A 16,359-nucleotide genomic window follows, 5' to 3' on the forward strand; every position below is an offset into this window, starting at 1 on the left:
TTGATTTTAAAAATGTTTAAAATACCTTAAAAGCTATGGATTTTTTTTTAAAAACGAAAAGCATTTCATTTCGATCGGCAGCTCCCATTTACATGCAGCATAACAGTTAAAGGCTGCCTCACCATGTTTGTACTCTGCTCCACTAATAGACCCAAGCCTGGAGGAGGATTTTTCAGAAAAGAAATTACCGGTAAGTCATTTTCAAGTTGCTCATTTTTTAATAGCCACAAGGGAATTGTGCAATGACAATATTTCACTTGTACATGTTTTTTTTTAGGCTGTAGCGCACCTCCACTGGAGCGAGATGGGCAGTTTCCCGCAATGGAGTGAGGTGAAACAGTGAACACGGTAATAAGGCAGTCAGGAAAGCAGGGAAGTGCGACGCAAGGACCACAAACAGCAGAGAACTTGCATGCAAGAGGCTGGGAGGTAGGTGGTGCTGTACTGTAGTGTTTCAACATTAGAAATCAAGACCAAAAAAAAAAATGGATATGCCCATTAATCAGTCACACAAGTTTCCACCAAAGCTGACTGTTGGCAAGGGATACCAAACAACCAGAACTGGTTGCCAGCCAGTGGCAGGACACAAAGACAACCATACTCTCATATGGACAATTTTCCAATTGTAGGGCACATCGACAAACTAGCATTCAAACTCACATTTACGCCAAAGGATACTTTATGGTATGGATGATGCAGAACATCCAAACACAAACATGGGGGAAACGTACAAACTCCTCGTTGGGAATGTCTGAAATTCAAAACGCAGAAACCCAGGACTGAGGCAGACATAAGCACGCTCGCACCCGTGCTGCCCTCTTGTCCTGAAAATTTTCCGCACTTGAACAGTTGCTGGGCAACCCGGGGGGGAAAAAAATGTAGTCCCGCTCCATGACCCTCTTCCTCCCTCCCCCGATCCCACTGTATAAAAGACCAATTCATTCTTTGAAACAGGGTTGTTTGTGCGCACCACCATCTTGTGGGGGTGGGGCTCATATTTTGTTTTCCTTAACTGTCCTAGCCCAAGTAGAGTGGTGCCTTGATTGATAAACAAGTTGAATATTTCTAATTTTCTTAAAAATAGGGTGGAAAAATTGTGTGCGTGGGGGGGTATTAATGAAGCACCGTGAATACATCATACTGCATCCATAAAGTATATCCAACACTTGACCCTTTCCACAACCTTACTCCAAAATTAAATTCTTCATTCAAAAATGTGATGACATTTATAAATGTTTTAAAAATGAAAAAAAAGTTCTGAAAAAATTCAAACATTGATGACATTTGTACTCAATTTTACCCACAACACCCCATTATGACAATTGGAAGGAAAAAAACCGAGAATTTATTAAAAATAAACTAAATGTGGGGGAGAGTGAGCATGTTTCTCCAATTTCTTTTTTTTTTTTTACCGCCAATTAATTTTTGCCCTCAAAATTCGACACAATTTCCCATCACAACATGGAAAATTTTATTTTTGCTAATGATGCACTGTCAAACACGGGAGCTTATATAGACAGGTGTTTCTTTCCCAATCATGTCTAATCAACTTGATTTACCAGACGTGGAATCCATTGAAGCTGTACAGAGGATGACCAGCTTAAGCTCAAACTCCAGATTCATATCAAAAACTGTAAATACGAATGCGGAATTAAGAGTCTTGGGGTTTTAATCAATGCACAAAAATGCAAGTTTTTCAGATCTTTTTGAGGAACTCAATTTCATCCATTTTGGGAAAAGCCTGTAACAAAATGTGGAAAAAGTGAAAGTGTTGTGAATATTTTATAGATCTACTCAAATATCCACATTTTGACAGCATAAGATTATCCACGCAAGCAGTAATTCGACCTTCAATTTTTTTTTCTCTCTGCTTGCCCAACCGCATTGTTGTCGTGTTTTCTCCTATGATAGACAAGTATCGCATATATTGACAAGATACTTTATTTCATGCCCTGTGCATGTGCTCTTTGAGTGCAGGACAATTTATTTTGTACGACCTTCGAGTAGCCATCAAGCTGTCCAATGCATAAGTGTGTTAACTCAAACATGATCTTGTTCCACTGCCATTTCCCCACACCCTTTTCTCTAGTGTTGATGCCAAGTCACTAATGCTAATTTCAATAATGGGGGAAACTGTGTTCGGCTACATGATCCCTCCCCGATCAGTTTTAAAATAAAATGGACAAATGCCGTATCGTGCGAACAGAAGATTGTTGATACCATGTTGCTATTGCTAATAAGTGATTCTGCCATTTCTGGCCTCCCATGTTGACACTATGCTAATTTATCAAGGGTTAACCGTCCTCTTCAGTTACCGAGTGAGATGTTTTATCCTGAATAAATCACACAATTGCCGTATTGTTGGCACGATAGCGAAATTATCGGGTTACTCCCTCGCTATATCCCACGCAGGGTATGAATTGCAAATGCTAATTTAACAGTGTTAATCAGCTATAATAAAGCTCGCCGGGGATGAAGTTACAGCCCACAATGCATTTCTCCCTTTTAAGAAATGCCCTCTCTCACTCACACAAACCGTGAAGCTGCATTTAGTGAGGCTGGAAGACAGTAATAATTCTAATTGAACCTTCTGTGATTGGCTCGGAGGACGTGGGGCAAGGGTGGTTGGGGGATCAATTCCTTACAGGCCCTTTTGTTGTCCTCTGTCCATCGCAGCCTTACCCGCTCGCTACTTGAGGAAGGAGTCCAGCTTGCGTTCAATGTTGGCAAAGGAGTCGTCGCCCAAGTAGTCCATCTGGCCCGCCTCCCAGCGCTCCTTCCGCTCCTCGGAGGAGATGGGCCGCGGGGAAGTCAGATCAGCCGCCGCAGCAGATGTGGTAGAGGAGGACGACGCAGTGCTACTGACGTACTCGTCCTGCCGGAGCTTATCCTGCATTACCAGGTGGGAGCACAAACAAAAACAGAAACTTTTTTTTTTGTATATAGTCCCCTGCCCAATATACACTAAAATAATCTGTGCTGGTTCTTAGTCTCTCACATAAAAAAACAAAAAAAAACGGGATGGCTGAGCAAACAAAGATGCTCGCACAGTCTTGCTAAGAAGCACTGCATGCTTGCTTGCTTCAAAACTGTGCTCCTTTTCTTTTGCATTGTGGATCCATTTTTCACATTAAGTGTTTCAAGCAAATGGGAGCGGTATTAAAACTGCCCCCCACGACTCTGCGTGGAGGCATTTCATCAACAGTCAAAGTACAACTCTGCATCTTGCAACAGATAAGAGATAGTGATGTAACCGGGTTTTATGGTAAAATGATGAAAGACTTTTAAAAAAAGGACATGGCGATGCCAAACCATACACATTTTGGCAGGCTCGACTGGTTACGCACTTGTGGCTAAGCAGAATTCGCAGGGCTCAATCACATTTGCCCACTGGGCCAATTTTTTCAAATTAAAATCTGAAGGACTCATGTCTGAAAGACAGCCATGTTGGCATGAAGCAGCTATTTAAAAAAAATAAAAACTCAAAGCCATGCCCAAAAAAGAAAGTTGGCAATTTTGAGTTGAAGCTGCCATTTAGGGTTTACTTGGACCGATGAGGAAACTACTTCTACAGATTCCTTTTGCTGCAATTGCTAATTTCACACGCATATTCTGTACAGCGGACCAAACATTATCTCGCTCAATAACTCACGTCACTGGCCTCTTCCTTGACACCACTGGTGAATGGCGCATCGCCGTAGGCCCGTTGCAGCAGCGGCATCACTGACGTGGCGTACAGCCGCCACCAGGACTGCAGATAGTCCGGGTGAAGCCGGCCGGAGTCGGGCCCATCCGAGCGGCCCGTCACCTCACCGCTCTGAGCGTCGTAAGTGTAGCACCATGGTTTGGTCTTGCCCAGGAAGTGGACCACCTTGGCGTCGTGGCCAAAACTGTGTGGACAGAAGACATTTGTTAAAAATTGAAAGAAAAACATTTTAAAAGGGAGGTGGCGGCAACAACAAGGGCAGGTTACATTCCTCTTTTTTTGTAATTGGACCCGCAAAACACATAAAAAGACCACCTTTGAACTGACCTTAGATATGCCTCCGAATACACAAACACACTTAATGGTTCACTACGCAATCGCAGTTGGTTGTGTGTGTGCGCGTACTGTTTGAAAGCGGGCAGATAAGAGTAGATGGCAATGCTGCTGAGGTTGTAGACAAAAGGGAGGTGCTTAGCTATGTCGGCTGTTGCCCACGTGTTGAAGAAACTGTTGAGGACGCCCTGATCGCCACCTGTGGACGCACAATGAATGGCATCAGCTTAACTTGGCTACTATGCCATTTGTTTTTATGTTCAAGTGCAACAACATTTTAAATAAATAACATTTGTATTCCATATAAACATCACCGTCAAAACTTCCATTTTCAGCGCAGAACGCCACCAGCTTCTCGTGCGTCTCGATAGATGGCCGGAAAACAAAGACCCCCGAGTTAAAGCAGTCTGGCCAACCGGGGTCTGGCGCGGCCGAGAGTTCCTCCCGTTCAAAGAGCTCGTCGATGTTGGAGAGTGCCTAACATTTTGTGGTGGGAGACATGATTGTTTAAAAAAAAAAATGTAATTAATTTTTTTTAGTCTTAATTTAATTTTAGTCTGAAGTGAGGAGGACATGGGAGGTTGCTACATTTAACACAAAGAACATCATACCACCATCAGTTAAACCAACATTGCACCCTCTCAAAAAAAAAAAAAAAAAATTGAGACTCACCATGGTGTCGGCGTCCATGAAAACACACTTGTCGTAGTGCGTCAGCGTCCAACAGTGCAGTTTGGTGAAGGTCACGCCCAAGTCGGGCCGCTGCATCAGGGCTAGGTGGGCTGTGTCGCCCGAGTCTGTGATGTTCACCAGGCGCAACTCATCAAAGATGGAGCGCAGCACCTCCCTGAAAAGAGTATGTGGACAAAGTAATAGCGATCAATCCACACTAAACCCTCGTACCCATCTGTGGATCTCCTAAATGTAATTTTGGCACCGCCAGTGACATTAGCAAAACTGTTGAAGCGTGTCACCGATTGGCAACCTAGCAATCGCAGTTCACCGCGGGGATACAGTCCAGACCCATCTGCTACAGATGAAAAGGCTCGGTGTAGAGCCCATATGATAACACAATAATAGCTGTACTCCACCACACCTTAAACACGTAAATATACTGTATATTTAACACAAAACAATTGAGAGCACAATTTTTATATCAAAATACTGGATGAATTGTCGTGTCTGTGTATTAGGTATTGTACATGCCTTTGAAAAGGCAGGCTCTGGTGGGGTGGCGTGTCCACACACAATTTTTTTAAAATCATCTATTCTTTGTCCTCTGCGTAGAAAGACTAATATCAGTGCCGTACCGATGAGATGAGAAATCTATTATTCACACTATTTGCCTTGAATCTTAGTCTTGAATCCTTGAGTGTGGCAAGGCTTGACTGTAGTCACCTGCACGGTTCTGCTACGTGAGGTCCGATGAGGGCAACAAGCTTCCTGGTGGTGTGGTGGTCTCGTAACGAGCGGCCCAGGACCATGGCCCCTTTGGCATAGCTGTCGTTGGTGGCCAGCGTCACAAAGGCTTCGTCTGATTACAACACCAAAGCATTCACATTCAATCATGAGCACCTCTTTTAAATTTCTACATTTCATTCCGCACACGAGTCAAATGAGTCGCCACAAAACGCTACCACCAACGGTTTATTTAGACAAGCAATGCTCAATAAGTCCTTTCCTCAAAAGGAATTTGGAGATCTCAAAATTTTCTCACAGGAGACCATAATTAGATATGACTGGAGGTTGCGGCCACTTCTTTGACACAGTTTCTGTTCAACTGTTTGTCATTGCCCGACAAGAATTGGGGGGCCTCCAGCCACAATCTCTAGTAAGTATGTATTTTTTTTGTAATCTTTATTGCTTGTGCTAATGTCTGTATCAGTTGTAGCATAAGGGTCTTTGAATGTTCGAGGGGTGGGAAATGAACTTCACAACCTCACCGTGAGAATGCACGTCCGCCATATCAAGTTAGACACAATCACAGGAAGTAATGGGAAGCCATTTATAAAATATTTTTGTTTTGATTTTTTTTTTTAAATAAACGTGTTACATTGGAGCAGTGTTCATATTAAGGCAGCCCCCCCCCCCCCCCCACACAACTTTTTAAATGAAGCAATGAGTAAATTTTTGGTTACATTCAAAGGACGCAACTAAATAGAGAAACGAGGTAGTGGTGATGCAACCAGAGCCATTTCCACTTGTGACATTTAACGGTTTCAGTTAAGAAACAATTCTGACAAAAGTCTCAACCTGACCCTGCATTTAATATGCGATAAAAATAAATACCCCTTCATTAGATCCCGGATGTGTTTTAAAGTAGACATTATGGCAAGATTCCTTTTTTTTTCTCATTGTATAAGCAAATTCCCTACCAGTCTACTTATCAAGTGTGAAAATAAACAGTACATTATATGGAGAGCAGCGGCCCGGTAGTCCAGTGGTTAGCACGTCGGCTTCACAGTGCAGAGGTACCGGGTTCGATTCCAGCTCCGGCCTCCCTGTGTGGAGTTTGCATGTTCTCCCCGGGCCTGCGTGGGTTTTCTCCGGGTGCTCCGGTTTCCTCCCACATTCCAAGAACATGCATGGCAGGCTGATTGGATGCTTTAAATTGTCCCTAGGTGTGAGTGTGGGCGTGGATGGTTGTTCGTCTCTGTGTGCCCTGCGATTGGCTGGCAACTGATTCAGGGTGTCCCCCGCCTACTGCCCGGAGACTGGGATAGGCTCCAGCACCCCCCGCGACCCTAGTGAGGATCAAGCGGTTCGGAAAATGGATGGATTATATGGAGAAGCAGAAGGGCTACTACATCCCTACAACAAACCGATTTCACTAACGCCAGAAACATGCCTAAAAAAAAAAAAAAAAATTCTTGACCTTTAGGACATTTTGACATCGATGTGGCAATAAGGGAACTCTGAGCAATCGAAGTAAATCTAGTTTAGGATCAGTTTAACCTCTAAAGAATTAAAACAAACCAATACAAAAGCGCGCACACACACACTCTCTAAACCAAGACTTTGAAAATCCTCACCGGAAGTGTAATCCCGAGCGGCACGCTAACGTGACTCTCTGAACTGCTGCCGCAACTCGTAAAAAAATAAAAAATAAAATACAAAAACGCCGCCTTGCGAATACTATACTACACGTATTAGTTTGATATTCATGTTAAACGACACTACTCCCACAAATTATACAACTACTATCCCTACTGATACTACAAAAAAAACAAAACAACAGCTACTCGTGTCGATTTTTAAAACAAATATTAGCGACGTTTAAAATGGCACGACAGAACAGCAGCGGCACTGCAGAGGAATCAGGCAGTCAAGCGTGGAGTCGCAGTCTTACCAGACATCGTGAGGCTCAGCCGGGGTGTCTCGATGGGGAAGCACGGAGAGTAAAGCCCCGCGATGGCGTTGCAGAAGGTGACCAAGAGGGTGGTGGTGTTAGTGGCAACTTGGATCTCGAGCAGCTGCGCTCAATTCATGCCCAGGAATTAAAGAGCACGTTTTCCGGGTCACCTGACAGCTGACATACGCTGACCACGCCCCCTCCGTGTCGGCTGCTGTATTTGCGCCTCTAATTAATAAAATGGCGCCGACAGGTGTTATGAAAGTCTGAAAAACCGTCGAAGGGATGTGTCTGATAATTCAACACAGGGTGGGCCAAAAGTAGGTGTGTATTTTAAAACATTTAGTTTTTTTTTTCCTGGCATCTTTTTTCTTCATTCTTCGTTGTGTCCGTCCTTCTTTTCTTCCTATCTTCTTCCCCTTACGTCCGCTTTATTCCGAGCATCTGTTAATTCCCGACTGTCTTCCCTTTTTTTCTTTTTCTTCGATCCCTCTTTACTTACTTCCTTCGTTCCTTCCTTCTTTCCTTAATAACCTTCCCTTCATCACCTTCCTTCCTAACCCCCTTGCAATATTTTCACTGTTCGAAGTGAGAGTCGGAAGGTGTTTAACTATTCCATCACTGCCTCTTGGTGGTCAAGACCGCACACTACAGAAATCATTTCTGTTCACCAATTGAGTGCATGAAATATATTTAAGACATTTTTCTCACAATTGAAATCGCTTACTGTTATATTCACAACGTTTTTGCAACGTGCTTTTGTCCAAATACCACAAGGATTAAAAAAAAAAGTTTTTTGTTGTTTTTTTACTAACTAAACAAGTAAGATACAAGTTGAATAAGGCTCAAAGTGAGGTTTGTCGGCTCACTCTATGATACACGAAAGAATGATCTTCCTTCAAATGTTCGGCAAGCCCCCCACCCCCTCGCTGTCCATTTTTAAAACTTGTCCTAGAACACACGTTTATTTGATGACATTTGACTCAGCATGAGACTCGGCATTGTTTTGGTGTTTAATGGTGTCTGCCGAATTTGTATTTGCTGATACAATTCTTCAACATGTGCTTTGTGCCCCAGGCTAACCTTGAATAATGCAGCAGGCATATTGTACCAGGCCGGCATCTTCTTTGGCCTGCTTTTCGACCTCCACACCGCTGTACTGGGATCAGCTGTTGTTGGCGGGCCAGAGTAACCAGAGAGCACCTCGAACCAAAAGAGCTGATCATGTGTCCACCGGAGGCTGGATAGAAAACATGGAAGGCTTGGTGTGCTGGGAGAGAAAATGCAGGTATGGAAACAGATCTTTGTAGATATAAACAAATGTGTGATGTAGTTTGAATTTATTTTCTTTTTTTTTTAAAACACAAGGACAGAGGTGCTTTGTAATGCTAAACCTTGCAGCCATTTTGAATGTAAGCTCCTTATTTCAATTTTTATCTCTAATGGAACGTCATTGATCCAAGCAGGTGGGGGCTGATGTCATTAATATCAAAGGAAGCTTTCGGTTTCCGTTTGCGTCAAAGCGATGACATTGATGATATTTCCTTTGTTTTCCAACCTAGAAACGCTGACTTCAATGGCTGAATTTTCCCATCCCTTTAGTAAGTAAGCCCCCCCGTAAACGTCACAAATTAGCCTAAAATGGCTGTTTTGAGCCAAGATGGCAGACTTGCCGTGTCTTTTTGGCCATTGCTTCGTCTTCCTGAGACATTTAAGGCAATAAGTGTTAAATGTTAACCGTGTCGACTACGCCCATCCCAGGGTCCAAACAGGCCAAAGGTCCTCTCCTCCAGAGTGATAAGCTGCTGTCCGTCTTCCTGCGTCATCTGCGGAGGACAAGACGCCGCCGATCGGGTCCGCTCTGGTGGTGGTCTGGGAGGCCTTTTGATTTCCAGCTGAATTGTCAAGGTTACCACTTCATTTTGTTTTTTGATTTTTGTGTGTGTGTGGGGGGGGGGGGGTCTCATACATTGTAGAGAAGTATAGGGATCAGCAACATCTGGTCCGCAAGCCATATCCTACCTGTCTTTAATTCGGCCCACCTAGCATTACAATGCCTGTAACGTGTTTATTTAAATCTAACCCTTTTTTCCCCTCAATTGTTTCATTAAAATTCTTCTTTTATTTTTCATGTATTTATTCATTTTTCTCATTGAATAACTTTTTAATTCATTTGTTGTAAATAATTTTAAAGAGTACCCTTTTTAAAATGTATATACATTTCACAATGATTCCATTACAAAATACATTTGTTATAAATAATGACATTTAAAAATAAAAATGAATTAGTTTATTCCAAGAACCTTTTACCATATTTTTCACCTTTTAACATGACCTTTCACCACCTCGTGAAATGATTGATTGTAAATTCTTCAGTAAACAATGTGAAATAAGAATCCACTACATATGCATTTAACATTTGACCTAATCCTTGGGTAATTAAACATAATGACATAAATGAGAATACTTTATTATTATTTTATTTAAATAAACATTTACATATTTTGCACATATATATTTATTTTGTGTGTGTGTGTGTGTGTGTTTTTCAGGCCACCATGCACAAACAGGTTACCCACATTTCCAGGGAGGACCTGGAAGACCTTCGAGAGGCGTTCAATAAAATCGGTCAGTTCATACACATGCACACACGACTTTTGCAGCCAGCTTTAAAGTCAAAACAGTTTTTTCTTTTTCGATTGCCCACTTGGCATGTGTATTTGTACTTCCACTGCAAATCATTGCCCATCAGTTAATCATCAATTTTATATGATTATATCAGGGCCATATATGCTGCCAGTGGCCTGCAACCACTCGACAGTGCCTCCTATTCAATTTGCTGGAAGCATTTTATTCTGAAACTCTTCTGAGTTTGGCGGGTGCGACAAAGTTTTAGCATTGCATCTGTTTGTTTGGTTATTGAGACATCGACAACAGCGGCTACGTGAGCGACTTTGAGCTCCAGGAGCTGTTCCGCGAGGCCAGCTTCTCCCTGCCCGGGTATCAAGTGCGGGATATAGTGGAGACCTTCGTGGCCGGTGACACCAACAAGGATGAGAAGATCAGTTTTGAGGAGTTTGTCTCGGTGAGCTCACGCGTCAGAATTTGAAACGCTGCAAGATGCTTTACTCCACAGATGTCTTTATTTTATTTTATTTTTTTAGATTTATCAGGAGCTGAAGAGCAAAAAGTTGAGCGAGACCTTCCGCAAATCCATCACCAGGAAGGATGGCATCCGGTCCTTCGGAGGGATGTCGGGAATCTCAAGCGTGGGGACACAACACTCCTATTCAGGTGCGAGAATTAGAACCCACCAACCAATATGGATTTTTTTTTTTTTTTTGAGGCCGATTCCAACATTTGGTAGAATTTTATTTATTTATTTTTTTAGATAATCAGATGATTATTTAAAAAAAAAAGAGAATAAACTAACTTTTCTTTTGGGTTGCTTAACGCTTAAAACAACAACCAAGTGATGAATTACAGAAATAACATCTGATTGTTTTACAATACTTTGTCCTTTTAGAATTTTTTTGAACTTTATGACAGAGAGGAATTTTCAAGTTCGAAATCATACAAAAAAAAAAACCTCCTAAATTTGGCTTGAGTTTGGCCAGAAATGTCTGAGGTACAGATTTTGTGCATCATCTAAAGAAAAATTTCAGAAAAGAAAAAGAAACAAGAACCCTCTTGAGGCATGAACGTTGAAATTTGAAGTGCGCCCTGTGTTATTTGTGCGTAGATGAGGAGAAGGTGGCGTTTGTCAACTGGATCAACAAAGCGCTGGCCAAAGATCCCGACTGCCGCCACCTGCTGCCCATGAACCCCACAGATGAAAGCCTCTTCACCTCTGTCCGTGATGGCATCCTGCTCTGGTGAGCTGGGAGAAGGCTTCCGTTTTTTTCATGACTTTGGAGCTGCAAAAAATACATTTGCCGATATTATTTTTTTAATTCACTCAGTGGTGTGTCATACTGAAAAGACACACACACACACACTACATACATACTGCGAGTTTACTTCCTGTTCTTCCCTGCAGCAAAATGATCAACCTGTCCCAGCCCGACACCATCGACGAGCGAGTCATCAACACCCGGAAGCTGACTACCTTCACAATGACCGTGAGTGTCTCCAAACACGTGTTGTCGTGACAATCTATTACCGCCCGAGTGCAAAGTCATCTTTTTATCAATGCCACCAAAGACAAGAACCGTGATTGGGGCTGGACTGGACAGAAAACTGCTGTTGATTAAACCTGGACTTTGCAAAAGAGCAGTCTTAACCTTATAGCAGTGGAACTCTAAAATGTAAATATTAATGTGGCAAAAAAAAAAAGTTTGACAGTAATTATGATATGTGCAATATTTATTGTATTGGGGGTCTTTTATGCCAAATTGCTGCCTTGTTTAGTCCATCCATCCATTTTCTGATCCGCTTTACCCTCACAAGGGTCGCGGAGGGTGCTGGAGCCTATCCCAGCTGTCTTCAGGGAGTAGGCGAGGGACACCCTGAACCGGTTGCCAGCCAATTGCAGGGCACACAGAGATGAACAACCATTCACGCCCAGAATCACAACTTGGGACAATATAGAGTGTTCAATCAGACTGCCATGCATGTTTTTGGAATGTGGGAGGAAACCGGAGCACGCGGGGAAAACCCAGGCAGGCACGGCAAGAGCATGCAAACACCACACAGGAAGGCTGGAGCCGTGATCAAACTCACGACCTCTGCATTGTCATGTCGACGCGCGAACCACTAGACTACCAGGCTGCCGCTCTGTTTGGTCATTTAAAAAAAAATGAAAACATTTAAAATAACCCCCACAAATTTGAGATCGTTGGTGATGTTCTCACATTTTTAGGAAAATCTTGTCCTGGCGCTCAACTCGGCCTCGGCCATCGGCTGCACGGTGGTGAACATCGACGCGCTGGATCTGATGGTTGGGAAACCTCATCTGGTGCTGGGATTATTCTGGCAGATTATCAAAGTGGGCCTCTTTGCTGATATAGAAATCAGCCGCAATGAAGGTCAGTGCACACTCACACTGGACATGGACGCTCATGCAATCGTAACCGCTATTCCTGCATACGCCTTGTTCTCTGAAGCGGAAATAGCGCAGACGTTCCTCCCCATCAATATCAGTCGTGTGTGTGTAGTCAAACTTCTGGTCCAATGAGCCATGCGCGCGTGTGCTTTGCAGGCATGATTTGCCTCCTGAGCGAGGGAGAGAGTTTGGACCACCTGATGTCGCTTTCTCCTGAAGAGTTGCTGCTCCGCTGGGTCAACTACCATTTGTGCAACGCCGGCACCGAGAGCATCCGCAACTTCAGCGAGGATATCAAGGTCCCTCTTGACTACATCCGCCCACCTGAATATTTAACGTTTGACATTTCCAGGGCTTTATAGTTTATGGAAGGATTTCCGTGAGTCATGTAAACGGACATGTTATCACTGAACCTTCTTGTTCCGCAGGACTCTCGGGCTTACTTCCACCTGCTGGACCAGATCTCTCCCCGTGGAGAGCACGACTACATGGGTGTCAAAATCGACATGAGCGGCCTGAATGTGAGTCACTTTCAACGTTTTTTATTTTTTATTTTCCAAGTTACGGGTCATTGCTTCAAGTTTTCCTTTTCAGTCTTGCAAAATTTGAGTCAAGAGCGAGCTTCAGATATGGTTTGGCAATGCCCCCGGCCTGTGTGCAAGGAGAGCCATCGTCACCAACGAATTTTCAGACATTTATTGAACTGCCGTAGGCCACAGCTCACGTCCAGACTTTCACACGCAGACGAAGCAGCCAACCATACTCTAGCTCCTGATATCACTCACTAGGCCACACCCTTTAAAGGCACAAATCCAACACGCGGACAATAGGAACCGTCGCAGATGAGTGGAACTTGAATTTATTTCGGTCTGTCACATCGCAATAGTGACCTTTGTACGGCTCATTTGTCTTGTGAGGAGCGGGACCTGAACCAGCGGGCTGAACTGATGCTGCAGCAGGCGTCCCGTCTGGACTGCCGGCAGTTTGTGACGGCGCACGATGTTACCGCCGGGAACAGCAAGCTCAATTTGGCCTTCGTGGCCAACCTGTTCAACATGCACCCGGCCCTACAGAGAGGGCCAGTCAACGGCTTGGAGGACACCCGACTGGAGCGTGAGACTCTTTGACTTTTTTACCAATAATAAAGCAACGGGCAGGTGACAGCGGCAATGTCTCATCTTTCCAGCCGAGAGCAGAGAAGAGAAGACCTTCCGCAACTGGATCAACTCTCTGGGCGTGAATCCCTACGTGAACCACATGTACCAGTAAGTCAAGCCGCAAAAGAGTTTCTCCAATTATATCCTGACATTGCTTTTATGCACTTATTTTTGTATGATCATTTCAGCGATCTGTGCGACGGTTTGGTGATTCTGCAGCTCTACGAGAAGGTGAAAGTTCCCGTCAACTGGAAGAAAGTCAACCAGCCTCCGTACCCCGCCCTGGGGACTAATATGAAAAAGGTTGAAGTCACGACAGCACCAATTGGGATTGGACCGATTTCAAATTTGACCCAAAAACTCACTGTTTATTTATTTATTTTTTTGGTGGGCGCGCAGCTAGAGAACTGCAACTACGCCGTGAGCCTGGGCAGGAACGCGGCCCACTTCTCCCTTGTCGGCATTGGCGGAGAGAATCTGAATGAGGGGAGTCCCATGCACACCTTGGCGCTGGTGTGGCAGCTCATGAGGAGGTGTGCTCTGACTTGTCGGGAATGGTAACACTGGCATACCGTATTGTGGGAGGGTGCGTTAGGTTGAAAGTCTGGAACGGTTTGCCTGAGGTGCCTTCGACATGACACTTGTTTTTAACTTTATATGTGTATATATATATTTTTTTACTTAAAAATATTTAAAATGACTTTAAGAAGGACTACATGTATGCATGTAGCATGAGCTATTTTCCCATAGCAACCACGAAGATGGCAGCTGCTTCAATCATGAGCATCGATGCCAAACGCCACAACAGCAAACTCAAAGAGAAAAAAAAAACAAAAACAAGAAGGAACGTGGAATCGGTTCTAATGGAGTGTCGCCACTCTCCCGCCCGTAGGTACACAATGCTGGTGTTATCGGACCTGGGCGACGGCGAGAGGGTGGGAGAGCAAATCATTCTCAACTGGGTCAACACCACCCTCGGTCAAAACCACAAAGATTCACAGATCAGCAGCTTCAAGGTGAGGGAATGTGGCTTGACTTTCAGGACAAGGATCAATAATTCTATTACCCTTTATGCAACATATTGCTTTGAGCAATTTGCTTTGCAGATCTATATTATGCAAATGAGCCAGCCCTAGCCCCGCCCCATATTGCAAATGGGGGAGCCCAGCTTTTGTTAGAATAACGGCCAGTCTTGGGAAAATACATCTTCCATCTTTTTTTTTAATACATTTACATAACAGGATAATAATGTATGTTCCCATTGACATGTCCCGTTCAAATCGATGTCAACGTTTATGTTTCTGCAGGATCTCCACATCAGCACCAGCTTGCCGGTGATCGACCTGATTGACGCCATTGCTCCCGGCACCGTCAAGTGGGACATGGTGACCAGACCGCAGAAGGGAGTGATGAAAACCACCGACAAACTCAACAATGCCAAGTAAACCTTCAGCACTCAAATTCATCTCCCGCAATGGATTTACCAGACTGAAATCGCCAATTGTACGACTTTGACTGAAACTACAAGACAAGTCTTCATAATACTGTAATAATAATAATAATAACATATTTAATTTATAGAGCGCTTTTCAAGAGAACTCAAAGACACTGTCCAGTTTTAGAATAAGTATGCAAAAAACAAATACAGATTAAGCGGTATTGCAGTTAAAAAAAAAAAACACGCCCAATAGTTTTCAAACCATTCTTCATTTATTCGTCAAACTGTATTATACTGACCCCCTGTGGCCAAAGCCGGCACACCAGAAGGAGCAGCCCAGTTAATTGAATTGCATTACCTCCACCGCTGGTATTTCCCGCCAAGTCATTGTATCCTCTCCCCTTTTGCAGATACGCAGTCTCATTGGCCCGAAAGATTGGCGCTCGCGTCTACGCTCTGCCCGACGACTTGGTGGAGGTGAATCCCAAGATGGTGCTGACGATGTTCGCCTGCCTCATGGGTCATGGTTTGAAAAAGGCCCCTCGCTACACTGCCCCCACCCCCTCCTGCCGACCGAAATAACATCTGTTCATTTATGCATTATCTGTTTAATTCCCCATACAGTCTTTAAAAATGAAGAATACATTGATAGGCAAAAGTAGATGGAATCATGCCTCATTCATACAATTACTGCATTTTTCATTTCTCTGATTGCCGCCCCCGCTGTATTTAATTTCATTGGACATTGGAGTGGATGAGAAAAGCAAACTGATTGTCTTTTTGACAGTGAAGCTTTATGTCCTTTATTTCTGTACACTGAACATGGCTTTGAATAAATAAAAACAAAGTATGCTCAAGGCTCCATGAGTTGTATCTCATCACGTCACTGAAATTGAATTATCAATCTGTTTCATCTCATAAATAATACATATGTAGTACATGTGTTCAATTGCATATGTATGGATTTATGGAATTATAATGATTTCTTGCACAAAGGATTGTTTTTTAATACATTTATAAATTATGAAATTAAACGATTTAAAATGGAACTACTAAAATGACCATTGTCATTGCTACTACTAGCTACGATAAATAGGGTTTCGAAACACGGTTGAACAAACCATTTACATGTACTGAGTTATAATTCCAAAACTAATTATTCATTAAGTTGTTGTGTATAAGTGATAACATCAGGCGATCATACATTTATAAGGGGTCAAAGTCATAAAGGTCCTCCAGGGCAACCATAACTTCAAATATGAGTGTGACACCCTTATTTAGAACAGTCAAATTACAAACTCATATCACAATATCAATGACGAATTTATA

The 16,359-nt window shown here is 43.3% G+C and overlaps 2 protein-coding genes across 4 annotated transcripts; one reads left to right on the forward strand and one right to left on the reverse strand.

Moving 5' to 3' along the window:
• Positions 1–198: 198 nt before the first annotated feature.
• gyg1a (glycogenin 1a) lies at positions 199–7,548 on the reverse strand. 3 transcript variants are annotated; one of them, XM_086127792.1, is made up of 8 exons: positions 7,389–7,547; positions 6,449–6,783; positions 5,438–5,573; positions 4,712–4,886; positions 4,354–4,516; positions 4,034–4,238; positions 3,653–3,890; positions 199–2,890 (listed from the first exon to the last, which is right to left on the reverse strand). In XM_086127792.1, exons 3-8 carry the CDS (start codon positions 5,521–5,523, stop codon positions 2,690–2,692), a joined length of 1,068 nt encoding a protein of 355 aa, XP_085983918.1. In that variant the 5' UTR covers positions 5,524–5,573; positions 6,449–6,783; positions 7,389–7,547; the 3' UTR covers positions 199–2,689. The 3 variants fall into 3 exon arrangements, with proteins under 3 accessions (XP_085983918.1, XP_085983919.1, XP_085983917.1); XM_086127793.1 differs by lacking the exon at positions 6,449–6,783 and having other exon boundaries at positions 4,112–4,238; positions 7,389–7,548; XM_086127791.1 differs by lacking the exon at positions 6,449–6,783 and having other exon boundaries at positions 7,389–7,548.
• Positions 7,549–8,501: 953 nt separating this feature from the next.
• On the forward strand, positions 8,502–15,887 carry pls1 (plastin 1 (I isoform)). Its single transcript, XM_086127297.1, has 18 exons — positions 8,502–8,679; positions 8,954–8,992; positions 9,153–9,299; positions 9,944–10,019; positions 10,316–10,476; positions 10,556–10,685; positions 11,134–11,266; positions 11,431–11,512; positions 12,253–12,418; positions 12,592–12,734; positions 12,864–12,956; positions 13,353–13,548; positions 13,622–13,700; positions 13,781–13,895; positions 13,992–14,125; positions 14,485–14,608; positions 14,900–15,033; positions 15,441–15,887. Exons 4-18 carry the CDS (start codon positions 9,950–9,952, stop codon positions 15,610–15,612), a joined length of 1,932 nt encoding a protein of 643 aa, XP_085983423.1. The 5' UTR covers positions 8,502–8,679; positions 8,954–8,992; positions 9,153–9,299; positions 9,944–9,949; the 3' UTR covers positions 15,613–15,887.
• The last annotated feature ends 472 nt before the right edge of the window (positions 15,888–16,359 follow it).

Source organism: Hippocampus guttulatus, chromosome 13 (genome assembly GCF_054856545.1).
Source record: "Hippocampus guttulatus isolate MCC_2025c chromosome 13, RoL_Hgut_1.0, whole genome shotgun sequence".
Classification (NCBI taxonomy): Eukaryota; Metazoa; Chordata; class Actinopteri; order Syngnathiformes; family Syngnathidae; genus Hippocampus; species Hippocampus guttulatus.

Coding starts and splice junctions, on each gene's coding strand:
- gyg1a (XM_086127791.1), bottom strand. Junction 3,891..4,033: donor TATTCGGAGGCATATCTAAG/GTCAGTTCAAAG, acceptor CTGTCCACACAG/TTTTGGCCACGACGCCAAGG. Junction 2,891..3,652: donor TCAAGGAAGAGGCCAGTGAC/GTGAGTTATTGA, acceptor CTGGTAATGCAG/GATAAGCTCCGGCAGGACGA.
- pls1 (XM_086127297.1), top strand. CDS start 9,950: ATGCACAAACAGGTTACCCACATTTCCAGGGAGGACCTGGAAGACCTT. Junction 11,267..11,430: donor CGTGATGGCATCCTGCTCTG/GTGAGCTGGGAG, acceptor TCTTCCCTGCAG/CAAAATGATCAACCTGTCCC. Junction 13,549..13,621: donor GGAGGACACCCGACTGGAGC/GTGAGACTCTTT, acceptor TCATCTTTCCAG/CCGAGAGCAGAGAAGAGAAG.